At 34.7% G+C, this 18,186-nt stretch overlaps 1 protein-coding gene across 1 annotated transcript; it reads right to left on the bottom strand.

Annotated features, from left to right (window-relative positions):
* Nucleotides 1-264: 264 nt before the first annotated feature.
* On the bottom strand, nt 265-7,399 carry Lim3 (Lim3 homeobox protein). The gene is made up of 7 exons (XM_013312728.1): nt 7,295-7,399; nt 6,350-6,524; nt 5,497-5,699; nt 4,986-5,172; nt 2,319-2,476; nt 1,501-1,686; nt 265-1,286 (listed from the first exon to the last, which is right to left on the bottom strand). Exons 1-7 carry the CDS (start codon nt 7,380-7,382, stop codon nt 1,129-1,131), a joined length of 1,155 nt encoding a protein of 384 aa, XP_013168182.1. The 5' UTR covers nt 7,383-7,399; the 3' UTR covers nt 265-1,128.
* Between the last annotated feature and the right edge of the window lie 10,787 nt (nt 7,400-18,186).

Genomic DNA, 18,186 nt, shown 5'->3' on the forward strand with positions numbered 1-18,186 from the left:
TTTTATATTTAACATCAAATAGTTTTAAGTACAAATATATTACCAAAACTCCACTAAACTAACGTTGGTATTAAAATATTATATTTTTACCTTTGTGGATTATTTTCTTGATAATTCTAATAGCAACCAAAATATGAATACATACATAATAACATATTTATACGTATTATACATTTGCATTGATCATGTGAAATTATTTACACATCTTTATAAAGAAGTATACACACATTATTTTGTGCTTTATCTTTTTTACATTGTCCTATTTACAAGTTACCTTAATCTATAATTCTACTAAAATTGTTATAAATTTTTGTTTTCTTCTAGCACTCTTTAGATTACATTAGCTTTTTGACAAACACCAAACTAAACTGGGTTTTTGATATTTGGTTACACAAATCCTTTTTGTATGGTTGATACTGTCTGTCTTAACATATTATTGATCTTTAGGAAAGAATAAGGAAAAATTCTAAAACTTAATTATAGACAAGTTTTTGCAGATAAATCGATGGAGCTAATAATACATTCCCATTCTATTGTAAAAAGAGTTTTAATATTGCCGACTTTAAAATGCCTTTCCAAGTAAACTTCATGGGTTTGTATATTACTGTCACTTACTATTTACTTACATAATTCGACAAAAATTGACCATTTACCAAATATTCTAAGTCTCGTCACAATATCTCACGTTTTACATTCCTTTAAATGGTGTTTATAATTGCCGCATAGTATATATTTTCGTCCTTTCATTTATTTGGCTTGAAAGATGGTTGTACAAATTTGGATACCCTCCTTCCTATGCTTTGATATTTTCATTATGATAGTGTTGTACCTTTCCTAAATATTACGAAGTTTACGATGACCCGAAGTAGTAGCTTATAGATTTGTTTGTTTGCTTTCATTTCAGAAACTTTTCACTAATTATTATTATGCAATAAACTTCACTCACTATTCAAGTAAAAAGTCTGTCCTTTTAGTCCTCGAGACTTGGTTTATACATATATCATGTCACCATTAAATCACTTTTGTGGATTATTAGAGTTCACGTTTAACCACTAGCTCGAGGGGCTGTGAAGGGAGAGCGGGGGGCGGCGGATGCGCGGGGAGCGCGTGCGCCGGCGGTGGCCGGCGCTAGGGGAAGCCACGCGGTGAGTAGTGGTGGGGCTCCCCTAACCACGAGTCCGGCGACGGGGGGAAGTCTGGGTACCCGCCGGCCGCCGGGGACGATGAGCTGCTCATATCCGATGTTCCACCAGCGCCTCCAATGCCAGCACCGCTCATCGCTTGACCTGCATATTCATAATAATAATAAATTTTAAAAGGAGCTGAATGAACTGTACTTAAAAAAGGGTGTTTGTCCAGGACAAGACACATAAAAGACTGTGAGCTAGAAGAAGTAGTTAGACGAAATAATCTTCTTGTTTTTTCGAGGTCGTGACAGAATTAAAAATAGGGCAAATTCAGTCAATTCAATTCAGATACTCAAGTAATTGAAAACGGTACCAATATTGGTGTAGACGAGATGATCCGGGGGGTAGTGGTAATGTGCGTGGGGCGGCGAATGCGCGCGAAGGTACGGCGGCGTACCGCCAGCTCCGAAGCGCGCAACTGTGCCTGCAGCGCCGCCGCCAGCCGGCGAGCCCTCCTCGCCACCCAGCGCGACAGTGCTGTAGCTGTCGTTGCTTAGATCTGCAACCATATTATATTACCATCGATTAGTAATCAAATGTAATATAACTACAAAGTGTCCAGTGTGCATCTAATAGTGTAAATCAAACCTTCATAGTAAAATTCAGATAATATTTCAGGTTATTTCAAGAATTTTCTACACCTGTCAAATAGCTGGCACAGTAATTTTTGCCATTTTTTTGTTTTTTCTAGCATCAATGTTTGGGTTTGTTAACTGCTTAGCGCCACCTTGTATACATTGAATTTCTCACAAGAACTATTGAAGTTTTCATTACTTAATCCTATCTATAGCAAAACTTGTTTCGTACAATTTAAGTTAAAGAGGATTAAATATGTTGCGGCGATTTAATGTTTAGTGATCACTTATTATAAGCGGATTACCGTAAGCTGCAATATTGCACGAAACATGATTTTTCTTATCCAAAGTAAGTTGAATACACATATTATATTACACAACACTAAGTTAATATGTTTTAAGCGCCTTGACAATATTGTTTCTGAACACCGAGATATTATTTTTTGCTAAAACATTTTTCACAGGGACTTTTGCTAACTACAATAGTACATAAAGTATCACAAATGAACCGAGGATTGAGCTCTAAGTACGAAAATAAAATATCATTACTACATACCGTGATGGCTGAAGGAATCCAGATCGATTTTAAGCTCGTCCTTATCAAGCAGGCGATCATGTCTTGGCGAGCCGCCGCCAGAACTCTTCATGGAGCGGAAGTATTGTGACCACCGCGTTCGTCCCGCGTCCTTTTTCAATCGCTTTTCCTTCGCTCGTCTAAGTATCGTCAAATTGTATTAGGAAGGTATAATTTTCAATCAATTAAATGATAGGCAAAAGATGAAAATCGCTACTTCAATTCAACGAAAACCTAATAGTCATTCAGTCGATCGTTCCTTTTTACAATGTTTTATTAAGTATATGTTCTATAAAATTAAGTATATAAAACAGAAATCCCCAATCTGTCTAATGTTTTAGGCAACGGGGATGACTTTGTTAACAATATTATTTTCACGGTCTGCTAGTTTTGGATTAAAGTGAATAATAAGTTAAACAAACAAAACAGGTCGTATGGGAATGTTTTGCGTGGTAGGTTATTAGAGTGTCGACGGGGTACGGGCAATGGGAGAGGGAGCGGAGCGGGGGGTAGCAACAAAGGGCTTGATTAATTAAAGTGCCTCCGCCCTGTCCGCGGGGACAGAGCGCGTGCTGCGATATGCCCACCCTGGATTATTGGACAACCATTGTATCATTAATCCGTAAGTTTCCTGTGTGTGCAATGTGTTATGTATACCTACTTGTTCGTTAAATAGGTAAATATAAATTATTACTATTGTACTGAAATTTCACTTAATTCTTCTGGTGGCTGCGTTTACCCAGAAAGTAATATTCAAGTAATTAATTAGTTTGGTTCCCAAAATCTCCAATAATCGGTAGTTACGTTAGCGGCCTATTTGTAGAAAACCGATTAAAGTTTCCTTGCTTATATGCGTCTCCGATTCCACCACGGAAAATGTTAGGCTTCACGAGAATTTTTTAATTTATTATCTCGCACGTCATGAGAATTTTCATGGGAGGTGCGTGACTCCCGTGAGTCTAGGATGAAAATTTGCAAGAGAGTGTTCATAGCGGTGACATTTACAAAAATATTAGATTTCTACAGGGCCTCTATCGAGCCTCTATCGTAAAACGACAAATTTTATACAACTTTTGTCAAAATGTTGACTTCTGTTGTAAAATATCCACGAGTGCAAGTAAGGTGTACAATACATAAAGTATAGAAGTCGAGCGTTATGATAACGGAGCTAGGTTTACGAGGCGAGGCCAAAGAGCAGAGCGTGACGCGCACCGTGACCGCGCCCGATCGCGCGCGACAAAACATCGTTTCGCGTCTGTACCGTGCGGCAAATATCGATATTCCCAGCATTTGACTTTTAACGACAGGACCTGTGAAGGGGCACATATCCTTCTGCCAAATATAATTAAACAATAGACTCTATAGTACGACAACCTTATCTGGGTTGGTAAGGCCCAGTTATCTCGGTTAGTTCTATCAGAAACTATGTAAAACCTATAGAGGCATAGGAAATGATCTGGTTAGATAACTTTATCGGTCTATACACTTATTCGTTTGTGTGGTCTTTTTGTGTGTGTTACTTTTGGATATAATGCGCTGTTTAAGACGAAAGCTTTAGAATGTTTTGCATAAGTGTGGTTGTCTGCCGCAGCAAAAACTGGTTCAATACATTTAGTACAACGGCAGCTCTTTGCCTAGTCCATTTCTCTATAATCAAAGTCCACCGCCACCGCCATCGCATCGCATAGTGATGGGACAATGTATTAGTGATGTTACAATGCTTAATGCAACAATGCTACAAAGTTCGATTTTCATGTATCAAGGTTGTCGATACTGAATAGCAAGGTCTCGGCAGAATACCCAATATGTTCCATTCTATTCGCTAATTGCTATTGATCGCTTTATTATATTGCCCATTTCAAATGTCTGAAAGCGCTTTTTTATTAGTCTAGATTTAGTCTACAATTTAGAGAATATCAAGTATGAACATTTGTTTGCACGTAATAATCTGCATCTTTCCACTTTACCAAATCTATGATTATATTAGCCAGAGTAATAAAAAAATTAGTCGGATTTTAAAAAATCATGTAAAGTTGCCGCGTGAGTTTTATTGTGATATTCCAATTAATTTGTGTTGCTATTTGAACGTTTAGCTAAAGGCGCTCGTAAACTGTTAATCTATGTTTACGTCTTGTTAAATCAGCGACCATTTCAAAATCAACTGCCCCAACACACATACCCGGTGGAAATGCGCGTGTAAAATTGATTACGATACGAATATCTTGGTTTATTCATTTTAAATGTTCAAATGCAACGGCGCGAAGCGTATCATATTTCCGTTAAACATTTAGACGACTGAAAAGTCACTTAACAAAAATCTTATAACTACAAAGTGTAGTTAAAAGGAGCTCCTTCCTTCTGTCTTTCTCTTTTCTTTACATGAAAAGGTTGTGTGTGACCTCACCTCATATCCCTCCAAGGGGCTACAAGGGGTGCTTACTCAAGTTAAAGGTGACTAGGCCTAGGACATTGTCTAATAAACAACTAAGATGCTTCAGTACGCGTTAGTTGATATCACTTATGTCTTCCTTTTCTTCGTAGATACGTACAGGTACTTAGCTGTCTCATCCTCACACAAAACGTAAATCGAACGATAGTAACTTTCATAGTTGGCAACATATTGGTAGGTAACACATACTATGGGCTTACCTGTTTTGGAACCAAACTTGCACGACGCGCATATCAAGGCCAGTGTCTTGAGCGAGCTGCTCGCGAACGTGTCGTGCTGGTTTCGGACTGCTGCTGTACGCGCTCTTCAGCGTTTCCAATTGCTTGGCAGTGATGGTGGTGCGCGGCCGCTTACTCGCAGCGTCACCGTCCAGCGAACCCTCGCCTCCTTTTTGTTATACATTAATAAGGAGTCAAGACTAGACATGTATTCCGTACAAAGAGCATAATCACGCCTCGTTGGTCGTCTTTCTTGTAAAAATATCTTCAGTATAAAATTATATTAATCTGTACCAAGATTATCTATATATCCAATTGGAACGAATTCTCCATCGTTTTCTTTGTTCTACATTAAAGTTACATCTTCAACTCATCTGCTAGTTCTTATATTCATCATTTTAAGTATTTAATACGATATATGAATAATCGTTTGCTACTTTGTGGAAAATTCTCCAAGTACAATATATAGTTAGTAGATAAATGCTACACATACCTTTAGCCCTAGCAGCTTCGTAATCAGGCTTACAGACGAGTTTGCCGTCCTCCATCAGGTAGAATTCATCTCCGGTATTGAGGGTGCGGGCGCAGGCGGCGCAGGCGAAGCATCGCAGGTGGTAGACATGTGCCTGCGCGCGCCTCACCACCTGCGTGGGCGGGATGCCCTGCCCGCAGCCCGCACACTTCGTGCCGAAGCGCCTGGGACAGCGGCCGCAACAACAACAACATTATCAAAGTGATATTGTCTTTGCACCACTCGTTAACGTCTTTAAGATGAGGTAAAGCTAGGCGTAAAGAATAAGCGGTTTTAACTACACCGCAAAAGAATAGTATGATCAAAATTTGATGGTTCGATATGATGAAATGAAAAATGAATGGCGCCACTGGTAAGGGCAAGTATCCTTTGGACCGGTTAGGTTTAACATACTATGAAAAGGTGGTGGTAGAAATATCTTTACCCGAAGAGCATGTGTATACTAATATTATAAAAGGAATGATTTGTTTGTGACATTGTTTGTTACTACTGAACCGATTTGCAAAAATCTTTCACTCCTGGGAAGCTGCACTGAAATAGGGTGACATAGCCTAAAATTATTACTAGATTTTTTATTTTCGCGCGGACGACGTCGCGGACAACTGCTAGTAGAATATAAACTTTAAATACATATAATAAAGTTTTTAAACGCTTATATCTACAGTAGAATATCTTATATGATGGCATTAACGTTCAATTAAATATACAGGTCGAAAAATTATTTAATAACAGGAAGAAAATTTCTTGAATGTGTTTGATTTCTCATTATTCACTAAGACGTAAACATTATATTGTAGTATGTAAAGAGACTTACTTGAAAAAGTCATCGGTGCAGTAGAGCTGGTTGTTTCTGGCGAAGCACTTGCCGGAGAGCATGGCGCGGCATTCGGCGCAGCGCAGGCAGCCCGCGTGCCACGTACGTTCTGACACCTTCAGCACGTACCGGTCCACGATCATCTCGTGGCAGCCGCCGCACTTCGGGATGCTGGCTGCACAATACACGGAACGTTAATCACTAAACCAAACAACTTAGAGCTAAGTTTTTATATCGTTCACAATAGTACCCCAACTTTAAAGACTTTTTTTTTTGTCTTGGTAAATACACAAGATGAAACAGCACATTTTTCTACCTAACTCTTTTTATCTCGGTTTAATTAAGGCTTTTTTTCTAATAAGTTATCAACACAACACTACGATTTCTCTCTATTAGTCCGGAATTTTCGCCTACCAGATGCAGGGTGCAGGTTGAAAGTTCCGTGGAGAGTTAAAATCTTATAACAACCCAACTATATTTTTGAAAGTTACACATCTTTCTGTTGTTATAAAATACGAGCGCGAACTGAGGCAGTAATCTGAAAGGATTGTCTGAGGCGAATTTGGGGTAGACAAAGATTTATAGTTATCACAAGTTTATTTCCTTTACACATTAGCAAACAGCCGTGGGTAGTATATAGATGCTTGTAATATTCGTGTTTAGGAACCACTCATCAGATAATAGTGTAGATATCCTATGCTAGCACTATCACACATTATTGGAAGACATTTATTTCATCCCATGTCACACTATCTTCATTCATCCCTTCTACACTGAAACACTTTGAATAAAATTTATGTATTATTATTGTTATTAAAAATTAAATCTGCTTAATTACATAATATAACACATATCGGGAGATGTATCGGAGAATGCAAAACACATTATACATAAGGGGCCATACGCACAAAAATTTCACAGACACTTATATCAAAATTTACGTACAAAGGAACACTTCTGGCAAATGTTCCAGTTGTATCGGCGGCACACGCATGTCAAGCTCCTCGTCTCCGGGGTACATCATAGCGAGCATTGCGACCGCCCCGCGCCGCGCCGTCAGCCGCACTGCCGCCCGCCGCCCCGGCCCCACACCCCAACCCTTATCACCAGCACGCCGCCATTGGCTGACATGTCTTCCCTGATAACGACCATCACGCCCCCCAACCAATACAACGATCCCGGCCCTCCCATTAATCGATCGCGAATCCGGCCTTCTGTATCGAACGCTTTACATAGCTCAAGTGCTTCGCGGCGGTACGCTTTTTTGTAATTTCAACGTAGATGCATTTAAAAGGTTTTCCTATTTCGTCACTAAAGTTATAAGCTGAATTTTGATTGAATCGGGAATAAATAAATAATCTAACAGTAATATAATATAACATCTTCATAATTTAAATTTTATTGGAAATGTTATTCAATTATAAAAACAAGCTACTAAAGATGGGTATGAGTACTATTTGACTACGTATTTAAAACATCTCTTTCTGATAAGCTTTATCATCATCTTCCTCGCCTTATCCCACTCATGGGGTGTTGGCGCACAAAATTTTACATGTTAATCTTTCTGACAAACTAATACTTTAATTTCTTAGGCTTAATTGTAACAACTGGTAGATTGGTAGTGTACATGTTAATGGAGGAAAAATTTGATTTTTTTTAATATTTGCATAATTGCTAAACGAAGAGGCACCTTGAGAGAGAGAGAGAGAGAGATAATTACTAAATATGCTTACATTAGAATAAAGTAAAGGTCTAATACTAGGGTTTAATGTTTAACGTGCTGATTTTATGTTTTGAAAGTTATAAGTATAATACGTCAAATATTTATTAAACTTATGCTGAGACACCACAAGAATTACCAAAAATAAATATAATGAAGTCAAGTTTAATTGCAGCAAACTACAAGTTTATGCAAGACATATTTATATGTGTTCTAATTTTGCAGGTACTGATTCACATGGAAGACCTGTTTATGTCTTTCCTTCTAATTAACTTAGTTTCAACTTAACTATTACGTTGTTTGTCTATAACAAACATTATTTGTATTTATAACATGCATAATGTAACTTATTTATTACAAATGATACATTTAACACATTTATAGAGCACAATGAAGTAGATCTTTAATGACTTGTCTATCAGTTTAAGCAATCCTGAGAACTCTGAAACTTTATTAGACAATTTTAAAGCCTATAAATTATGCAAGTGTTTGAATTCTGACCAAGTAATAATGTATACATCTTAATTCTATGTTAAGAATGAGGCCTTAATACTTAAGGTACGCGTCGATTAGCTCGCGCCGGACGCACCGCAAGCGCGGATTTAACGGATTTGGCGCAGATGATGGACACATCGCTATATATCATACAAAGCAAACTAAAATCCATTGCGGACAATGCGTGCGGTGCGTCCGGTGCGGATCAATGAACACGTAGCTTTAAATGTGTATTATACGTATTACAACTTATTCATTTTTTTTTTCGGAACAATAAATATCAAATGGTGCAACACTGGAGTGCAGGTGTACACTATTGGTACTTTTGCATCGTTACCAGCGTATCTAACAATCCTGTATCGTCTAAAGCGTGACTTGTACGCGTACAATAAATTATACAAGTGAACGCGAGGGCAGCCGCGTGTGCAACTTTACGAGGGCATAAATCACTGCCGACGTCACTCTGGACCCTCCCTCCACCCGCCCGCTGCCTCTCCCCCTCAGGATCGGCGACGTCCAGGAACAAAATGAACACGATAGTAAGCAAAACAAATCATTCGTTACGCCAGTGCGCGTGATTATGGAATGTTTATAATGTAAATAACATATAAACAACATCAGATTTATACTAATTTCGCTATTTCATGCTCTATGTACTGTGGTTGGTTAAATAATTTTCTTTAGTTATATTAAAGTTGTCATATAGGTTTTAGATATGTTAAGGCCCGTTTACACGATGCAAGTTTCTTGCCTAGTGCAAGCAATAATTGTGTTATACGGTCTAAACAAGAAATAACATTTTATTGAGGCACAATTATTATTGTTAACAATTATTTCTTGTCAAAAGCATTCAAAAATTATGTTCCGTTTTTAGCCAACAAGTTTACAATCTTTGAAGGTCAATTATTATGCACATTAAATTGAATTAAATTATTATTATTGCTTTGGTATGTACATACAAGAAAACGTATCGTATAAATGGTCCTTTACACAATCTAATTAAAAATGTACCTAAATATACAAAGTAGGTCTATGATTTCTTTTGTCGAACCACAATTATTAAATAATAAAATCGAAATAACTGTAAACGTCATCATTATATTTATGAATAGATCAGCTTTCGATTAAATATTTATTTTACAATTGATCACTAGCCTCACAATAGGACTTGTCGCAAATTGAATAAAAAAAGTTAGTGTCCCGATTCAGTACGTAATTGTTGCGGGTAGCGGCAGTCGCGTGCGGTCTCCCCAGGGTGCGGGCGCGTGCGCGGGCGCCGGTTCGTAATTGAGGGTTGATGCGCACTGCTAGCGCTTCACTCCTTCCAATACTTGATTATGGAGTCTGACAGCCGTGTAGTCGCTCGGAATCAATAAGTACTTTGAGATCGCCGTGTTTTGATCTAAAGTTTATGAGATAGAAAACATATTATGACAAGAGAACTAAGACTATAGTATACTACGTACCAAGTATAAGTAAAAAGTAAATTAAAATTTACTTATGAATTTTTATTATTTACAAATTCAACTAACACCGAGTCCATATCTTACGGTATACTATAGGAACCAAAAATAAAACTCCATAATTAAAATTTAATTCTATAACTCCAATTCGTACCTCGACGTTCTTGACTCCTTAAATAAATATTACTATCTTACAGTTTATCATTAAAATGCTGTACAATAGTTATAAAAGCAATTCAGTATAGATTCGTATCACTAAAATACACACAAATATTCATGTTCAACAGCATTCGTATTTGTCGCATTCCTTTTGATTTTCCCTTAGGCGTCGGCGGACGCGTGCCGTGGCGACGGCCTCCCGTATTAAGTTTCCATGGGAAACTAGCAATGTATTGAGCCGCCCTTACTAATAACATACAAATATATGTAACAATAATATTTTATCATCTGCTTAAAGTGCGTCGATCTATTTTGATACTCGTAAACTATTATTACACTGATTTTGTAAAAATATCGAACTATAGCAACTTCTAATTTTAAACTTCGTCTTTCTTTAGATATCGTGAAGATCTATTTGCTTAGATAGAATAGCCAATAGCGACATCGTCGTTGACATCCATTCAGTTTAAAATATTTTCTTTTCGCAAATTTTATTTAATCTTCCAACGAGAGGAGATCTATGTAAGTTTTTGTGATCTTTTACTATCGTTTCCTTCACAATGGTTTTTATGAAAACTTTCTTATTTCAAACTGGAAGTTATGTTTACTTTGACATGTATTACAGTCAAGTTGGTATTAACCGCTATAATCCTTGGTATATCAAAAGATTTCCACAACGTAAATATAGCTTCGATTTAATAGAAGATATTTCTTAGTTTAAAATTTTACAGTTGACTTACATTTTAAGACTTCAAAGTAAAATCTTTTCATGTTGTTGAATGAACTTGAAAAGAATATTAATCTTGAAGGGACAATAAATAATAACAATTACCATTCACTATAATTAGAAGTGATCTTGAACTTTTATTAGTAATATAAATATAATTAAAATTGCAATAAAAATCTTTTTAGAATGTTTTATGACTAATCTGTAGAGGTCATTGACATTTTTCAATAGAATTTTAAAATAAAGCGTAACATTTTGTTTACAACGAATTATACATGAACATAAGTTACTACGTATCTTTGGAATTGAATAATGTGAATAATTCGATGTTCCTTTTCACTGTTCACTCTGATTAAGTTAAAAGTTCAACTTAAATTATAAACAAAAAGCAGAGACGTGTCACCCGCCTGTCCCCGAAACAAACAGCTTTCTAATTCGATAATGTCTCTATGATTTGATTATAAGAGAACCGAAAAATTATATCATCTGATAATTAGATTAAAATGCAATTTAGAGATGCGCGGCGGGCGGCGCGCGCCTACAATACAGACAGTTTTATGGCATCTAGTGCTAGGGGTTCGTTAACTCCCAATAATACGGTGACTAAACATGGCCAGACGTCGCTACGAATGTAATTTTTTTCACTACAATAAGCAACCGATAATTTAAAACGGAATAATTTTTTTTCAAAATATCGAAGTTATTTTTAATTATAATTGCTACATTAAAATCTACAGGCGTTAGACATAAAATGGCTAAATGTAAGATTGTCTTTAATAAACCAGGTAGTTTTAATGTTGAAATTTATGTTAAAAGTGATTAAAAAAATAAAAGGAGTTTGCAATTATTTAAAATGTTCTACAACGCACAAACGAAGTACCAGGCATAAAATCAAAACTAATAAAACAAACTTTGGGTAGTGTCGTCGCCCCTCCAAAATGCGAGTCACCCTACTTATTAAAATTAATAAGTGGGTTCTTCGTCTGTATTAATGATCCCGCTGTGTCAATAACCGTGTTATATATTGAGTAAACAGCGTTAACCAGGCCATGGTAAACATAAAATAGCCTGGAGAAAATTTGTACGGTTTAGCTATAATTTCGTTCTGCTTTGTAAGGATGAACAAGTCAACATTCATTCTTGCACGCTTTTTTACGTAAGTTCGATCTACTTTTTTAGTTACACTCAACACAACTAACAATTTAGACAAATCTTTGGCAGCGACAATTTAGTAAATTAAAGGATATCGCTATTTAAAAAAAAAACTAAAAACCTCTTTATGTTTATAACTAGAAAAAAATAACGATACTTCTGGTACCGGTAGATAGAAGTTCTTTTATTATGCCTAAGTGAATGGAGACGCTAAGTAAACGCAAACATTTATGACTGAAGTTTATATACAATTTAGAAGTCTAACCGTCTCTATGAGAAGAATCTGAAACGTTTTACTTGCTGAAGTGCCTGCTCGACTCTTTGATCTACTTTTATTTGCCAACCACTACAAGCCCCAAGTCTCTGAGGGTAACCACGAAAAGGGGCGATGTGTTTGCCAAACAAATATTTTTAATAAGCGTACCCGCTCTATTTGTCTTTTAAGTTGTTATGATTAGTTAATAAAAATTTTGCATAGCTATTTTTAGACATTAGTAGTTAAAATCCTTTAGAGCCAATAGCGCGCTTTCGTTACCAAGTCAAGTGTCAGAATGAATAGTGAGGGGACATAAGTGTTGATATTTTATTAAAGCTAGTGTTCCGCCGAAACACCGGTACAGTGACAGATTTTCTTCCTAACACTATGAACAATTTTTTAAATCTTAAAACTTTACAAAAGGTCAAGTGATTTGTTCGGAACTTGTTTTAGCCGTGCAAAGGATAATTTAGGCTAATATAAGATTAAAAAAATATCCTGAGTACTCATTTTACAGTATGTTATACATTCAGTGCCTTAAAAGGAGTTGAACAGAACAAGAAATAATGGTTTTTAATGTGTGATTACGTTTCGAATTTCGTGTCGAGAGAATGTGCACATTGTTTCGTCTCGAAAAGGGTTTCATTCGTTAATGAGGGTACATTAAGAAAGGCTTGGGCGTGACGTCACCGTGTCGAAGCCCTGGGCTCCGGTAGCTGTAACCGAAGCTCGCACGCATGCTTGCCGCGCGACAACGCATTTAGTCATGCTCGTTGCGCCCACGCAAAACTTGCTACTGAATATTGACTACATTCCCATTGCTCCCGCCATTATATCAATCAATTAACTATAGATTTGTTTTAAGTTTTGTAGTGACGAATTGTTATTACAATAGTTTAAATTGGAATAATTTTATGTATTACTCAACAACTCAAAGCTATAACTTAAGGATTCTTAACATAATTTTTATACTAAAAACCAATATCGTAAACAACTGTTATCTTCCCTATCTAAACTTTTAAATTATCTGTTTTAGTACTTTGGTAAGAAAAAAAAAGAAAATCATGTTGTGTTTTAAATTGAATTCTTAATTTCGAAGTGTTGCTATGCGTCATTTCACAATATACAATTGTATTTTGCACGCAAATAACTAATACCTATTTATCAACGTAGCCTTTGAACCAAAACATACTAATTGTATGAAATACGTTAACTTCCTGGTTGTTTTTATTGTTAAAGCTAAAAAAATAGGCGTAACTAAGTCTAGATTAACGGAGAAGTTTTCCTTAACAACAGTGAGATAATACATTGTAATAATAATTTTTATATTAGTTATTTATATTTAAAAACGATACAAGAACTTAGAGGCAATTATTATTTTCTGCCAGTCATTGTTTGAAGTGCATTAATTCGTAATACATGCATATTAAAAAAAAGTTAATTTTTTTTATTAATTTAATAACATGACATTAAAAAAATCACAACCAAAATTTGTATAATAATAAATTTAGTTGATATCCGCAGCTTTTCTTTTATTTCTTGATTTTTTTCTGCCCTACTAAATTACTTAAACTGGAATACATCTATAATGGAATTGCATTCTGACTAACAAAATGCCAATTGGTGCAAAAAACAATTAAAACAAATTCAGAAATATTTCCAGTGGTGAGACCGCGACTGTTCTAAAAAATTTCGTCCGGAGACACGTGGCTATCGACATTGTATAAGACATATTTCTTGTGATGATCTGACCTACAGAAAGCACAAAGAGATTCAAATGTAATACTATTTGTAGAGCGGACATCAGGAGCAGTTTCCTTTCCTATCTGTCACAAGTGTCAAACTAGATAAACTTAACTCTACCAGTAGTAGTGTTTTTGAGCGTGAGCTTTGGTTCCTAATGTCCTCTCTATTGATATACGTATGTTTAATATCTTTTGGAAAGCTTTATAGTTTCTTCTTGGATAAACTTAAAAATATAAACATGAGTTATTAATGGATAGTCGAATACTTTATGTACTTTGACTCTACTCAAGGATATAAGGTTTGAGAATTAAACTATGATACTTGGTAATAATTGCTGTTGCCTTTCATTTTCTTTAATTTTTACGATTGTTAATTTGTTTTGTGATTGTAGTAAAATCATGGTCTGGTAATAATTTATTAGATGCAGTTCAGTGCCACAGTTTTATAATAATACATTTTACTATTATGTTTATTACTATGAAAACTATTTTATGGTTAACGACCGTATTAATTAAGTAATTAGAGTTAAATTATTTAGATGTTATAAGGTTTCCATTCAGATCTGAAGAAAGGAAGTACTGATTAATTAAATTAGATGAAAAAGCCATATACTCTTGTGTTATAACTCTTGATTTAATTCCTATTACATGTCACTTTTGATGACATGCAATTTAAATCACACACATAATCGGTTATAATGAAATCCAATTAAAAATAACTCTGTCAACATAAAGAAGAAATAATTTGAATTGAATCCGGATTGAATGTTTTTGTAAAAACATCAAGACTTAACTTTGAAACATAGCTATATGCGTTTCCTGTTTATAACTTTGTGTTAAATGTGTTACTTTATGATGATTACGGATTCTTCATTCAACTTTGCTTGAAATAAACGCAAAATTAACATTAAATATCCAAAATACGGGAAGAAGCAAATATAACTTACATCAAGCCAAATATTGGCAGTTATCAATGGTAATGGTCATTAAGGGCCGCGATACACGAGTGTGATTCTGACAGCATTTTTCCCGTGAAGTTAATTAAGTATATTAGAAAACGATTTAAGAAAGTCAGTCGTGTTAGTGTACTATTTATAACTCAAGAACGGCTTTACCGATATGCCTGGAAATTGGTGAGGAGGTAGCTTAGAGCCAGGAGACGGACATAGGATACTATTTTTTTTCGAATTTATGCCTTGAAGAGTTGCTTTTTATTTAACTTACTAATATTATAAATGCGAATGTTTAGATGGATATGATGTGGATGGATGGATGGGTGGGCTACACTAATTAAGTTTTTTTATATATCTACGCGGCCGGAGTCGCGGGCGACAGCTAGTTTAGAATATATAAATCTATGTCATGTGCTGTGTCCACCATAACAATGATTGCATAGAAACATAATAAAATTATTATAGCCTTGTAATACTTTTGATGACACTAAGGTTACCGTTACGTATGTCTAGTTCATGTAATCATATCAAAGACAATACGCCTAAGCTTTAATGACCATGACAAGGCTGAAAACATGTAAAATAAAACAACTAATATGTAAAGGGAGACCTTGCCTACAGGGACTTCTTTTAATAATATATTTTAGTTAGTTATTCGTTTTTATTAAGATAAGTGACGTTTGATACAGAATTGCCATAAACTAATATGTTATGTTAAAATTTATTTAAACTAACTTTATGTTTGTGATGGCGTATGGTCGATTATTTTTCATATTGGTAACATTTTCGTTGTACGTGTATAAACCCTTAGTTCGATGGTGTCCAGTGTGACGAACAACTAATTAAAGAAAATATACTGAACTAGTTTAGAGAAAATTACGTAAGTATGACTTTACTAAAAGAAAAAGTTTTTTGGTACAATTTTTTTTTGTCGAATTAAGGATTAAGCTGAATGGATTTTTTTATATTTCTAAAGCATAACGAATAATAGATTGCTTAACCTCATTTTCATGTGTAGCAAACAATTTAATGTTTTTTTAATTTGTCTAAATTATCTATTTACATTTTATTACTTCATTTCAAAACAAAGTTGAAGAAAATAATTAAGACATGGACAAAGTAATTCAAACACTAATAAGTAAACCTTTTGTAATTATCAAAGCAAATAAAAAAAACATGCAGTATTTGTAAATTGTAGCAATATAACTAACTGTCGCCCGCGACTCCATCCGCGTGGAATTAAAACTACATTCTATCATCTAGCATCTAAATTTTCGCATTTATAATATTAAGCAAGATTTTATAGAAAGATTAAAAAAAAACGCCATCTTTAGTTAACATTTTGAACTAAAACTTATATGTTTACGTAGTTTAAAATGAATTAATTAACATTTTTATGTGTAAGGATAGCTTTAATTATTTTTATCAATTCTGAATAATCTTCGCCACATTGACAACACTGTCAGATTATATTCTCAAAAGCTATATAAAAATTAAAAATAAAACCGAAAAGTGAATTCGAATGTGTTTTTAAAAAGAGAACAAAAAGAAATAAGATCTCATTTTTCACATTGTAATGATTCAAAAGCATTAGACGAATAATGCACAAGAAATAAAATTGGGAAAATAAATAACAAATTGAATTAATTATTTGTCCAGAAATGTCTTTACAAATAGCCAAGTGATAAATACCTAGAATCACTAGAGCAGAAAGCAATAAACAAGATAATTTATTTGCAACAGAAAAAGTTTGCACTACATAAACGTGTTCCGCTATTTTCATTCGGTTATTTAACAATAATTGTTCAACTTCAAGGTCTCTAAACGAATAAAGCATATAAATTGTAAGAAAAAAAATTAAAGGTACGACGTTTATAAGATACAAGCTTATTTAGGTAACCGTTGGTTTCCGAAACCAAAATTCCTGGATGACAATATTTTTTAAACGGCGTATTTGTTCTCATAAACCCATGGTAAGAGGGGCGGTGCTATCGCGATTAGTTCTGTCCGAAAAAATGTAAAACTTATTCAGGCATCAAAAAATTATTATAGATAAAAGAAAAAACTAGACAAGACAGTTATAGTACGACACCAATCTTGTCACACTTGATGTTGACTGGGGGAATTTTGTAATACATGAATTTCATAAAATATTATATTGCAAATATTAAATGTAAAATTTAATTTTTCCGTTCTTTTTTATCTTTTCGTATGCCTATGTTATTTCCTATCACAAAACTTATGTGAGACAAAAATTTAAAATTCAAGTACATAGTTTTCAATAAAAACTTGTCTGTCTGGACTTTTTTGTAAAATATTTGTTATGTTTTTATTCTATTAACTGTATGCAAAATAATTAAATAATGTGCAATTCCTAGAAAACAAATTCGACCACATCCGTATTTAGTTTCATAATGTAACATCGGAAATCATAATGTTCCGGAGCCGATGTAATCAGGATGGGTCAGCTGTGGCGCGTGGCGAAGCCCTACGGCAGGGCTTCGCGTGACGTCGGAGCATCTGCCCGACAGATGGCGCCTGCACGGAGATAATATCGCACGCCACACCTATTTGGGGAAATTCAAAACAACGAATACGCCATACATTTCATTCATAAAACAAAGTTATGAAAAATTGTTTCTCGATCAACTTAGTGGATTTGTTCCTTGGAAAGAATGCCTCAGTTTCTGTTTTCTGACCTTTCTCTTAAGAGTTTAATTCTTAATTTCAATTATCTATAAATTGTATTCTTGCTTGAAGTTCTTCGTCGTTAGCTTTACTAATGTATTTATTTATTATAGTTTAATTATTATGGATTGCACATTGTACAATTTGAACGCGCATTCGCTCCGCGTAACTCCCTATTGTTTTTATTACTTGGTAATTACTACGGCATCATCGCAATAAGTGATTTGTTTTGTTTTTACTCTACGCCATATGTCAGCGCAACTCGTTATTTTTTTAACTTAGTAATGGACTTCTTGTTTAATTACTATGAGATTATATAAATGTGTTCTTTCATGTTCTTATTATATATTATATAATATAAATGATATATTTTAATGACAATTATTTCATTATAATTAGTGATAATTAAAATTAATTATAAATTGAAGTGGACAATAAAGAAATGCTCAGCTGTATTCTTTGGTTATTTCTTTAATATA

The sequence above is a fragment of the Papilio xuthus genome, unplaced genomic scaffold (assembly GCF_000836235.2).
Source record: "Papilio xuthus unplaced genomic scaffold, Pxut_1.1 DF827597.1, whole genome shotgun sequence".
NCBI classification, from domain to species: Eukaryota; Metazoa; Arthropoda; class Insecta; order Lepidoptera; family Papilionidae; genus Papilio; species Papilio xuthus.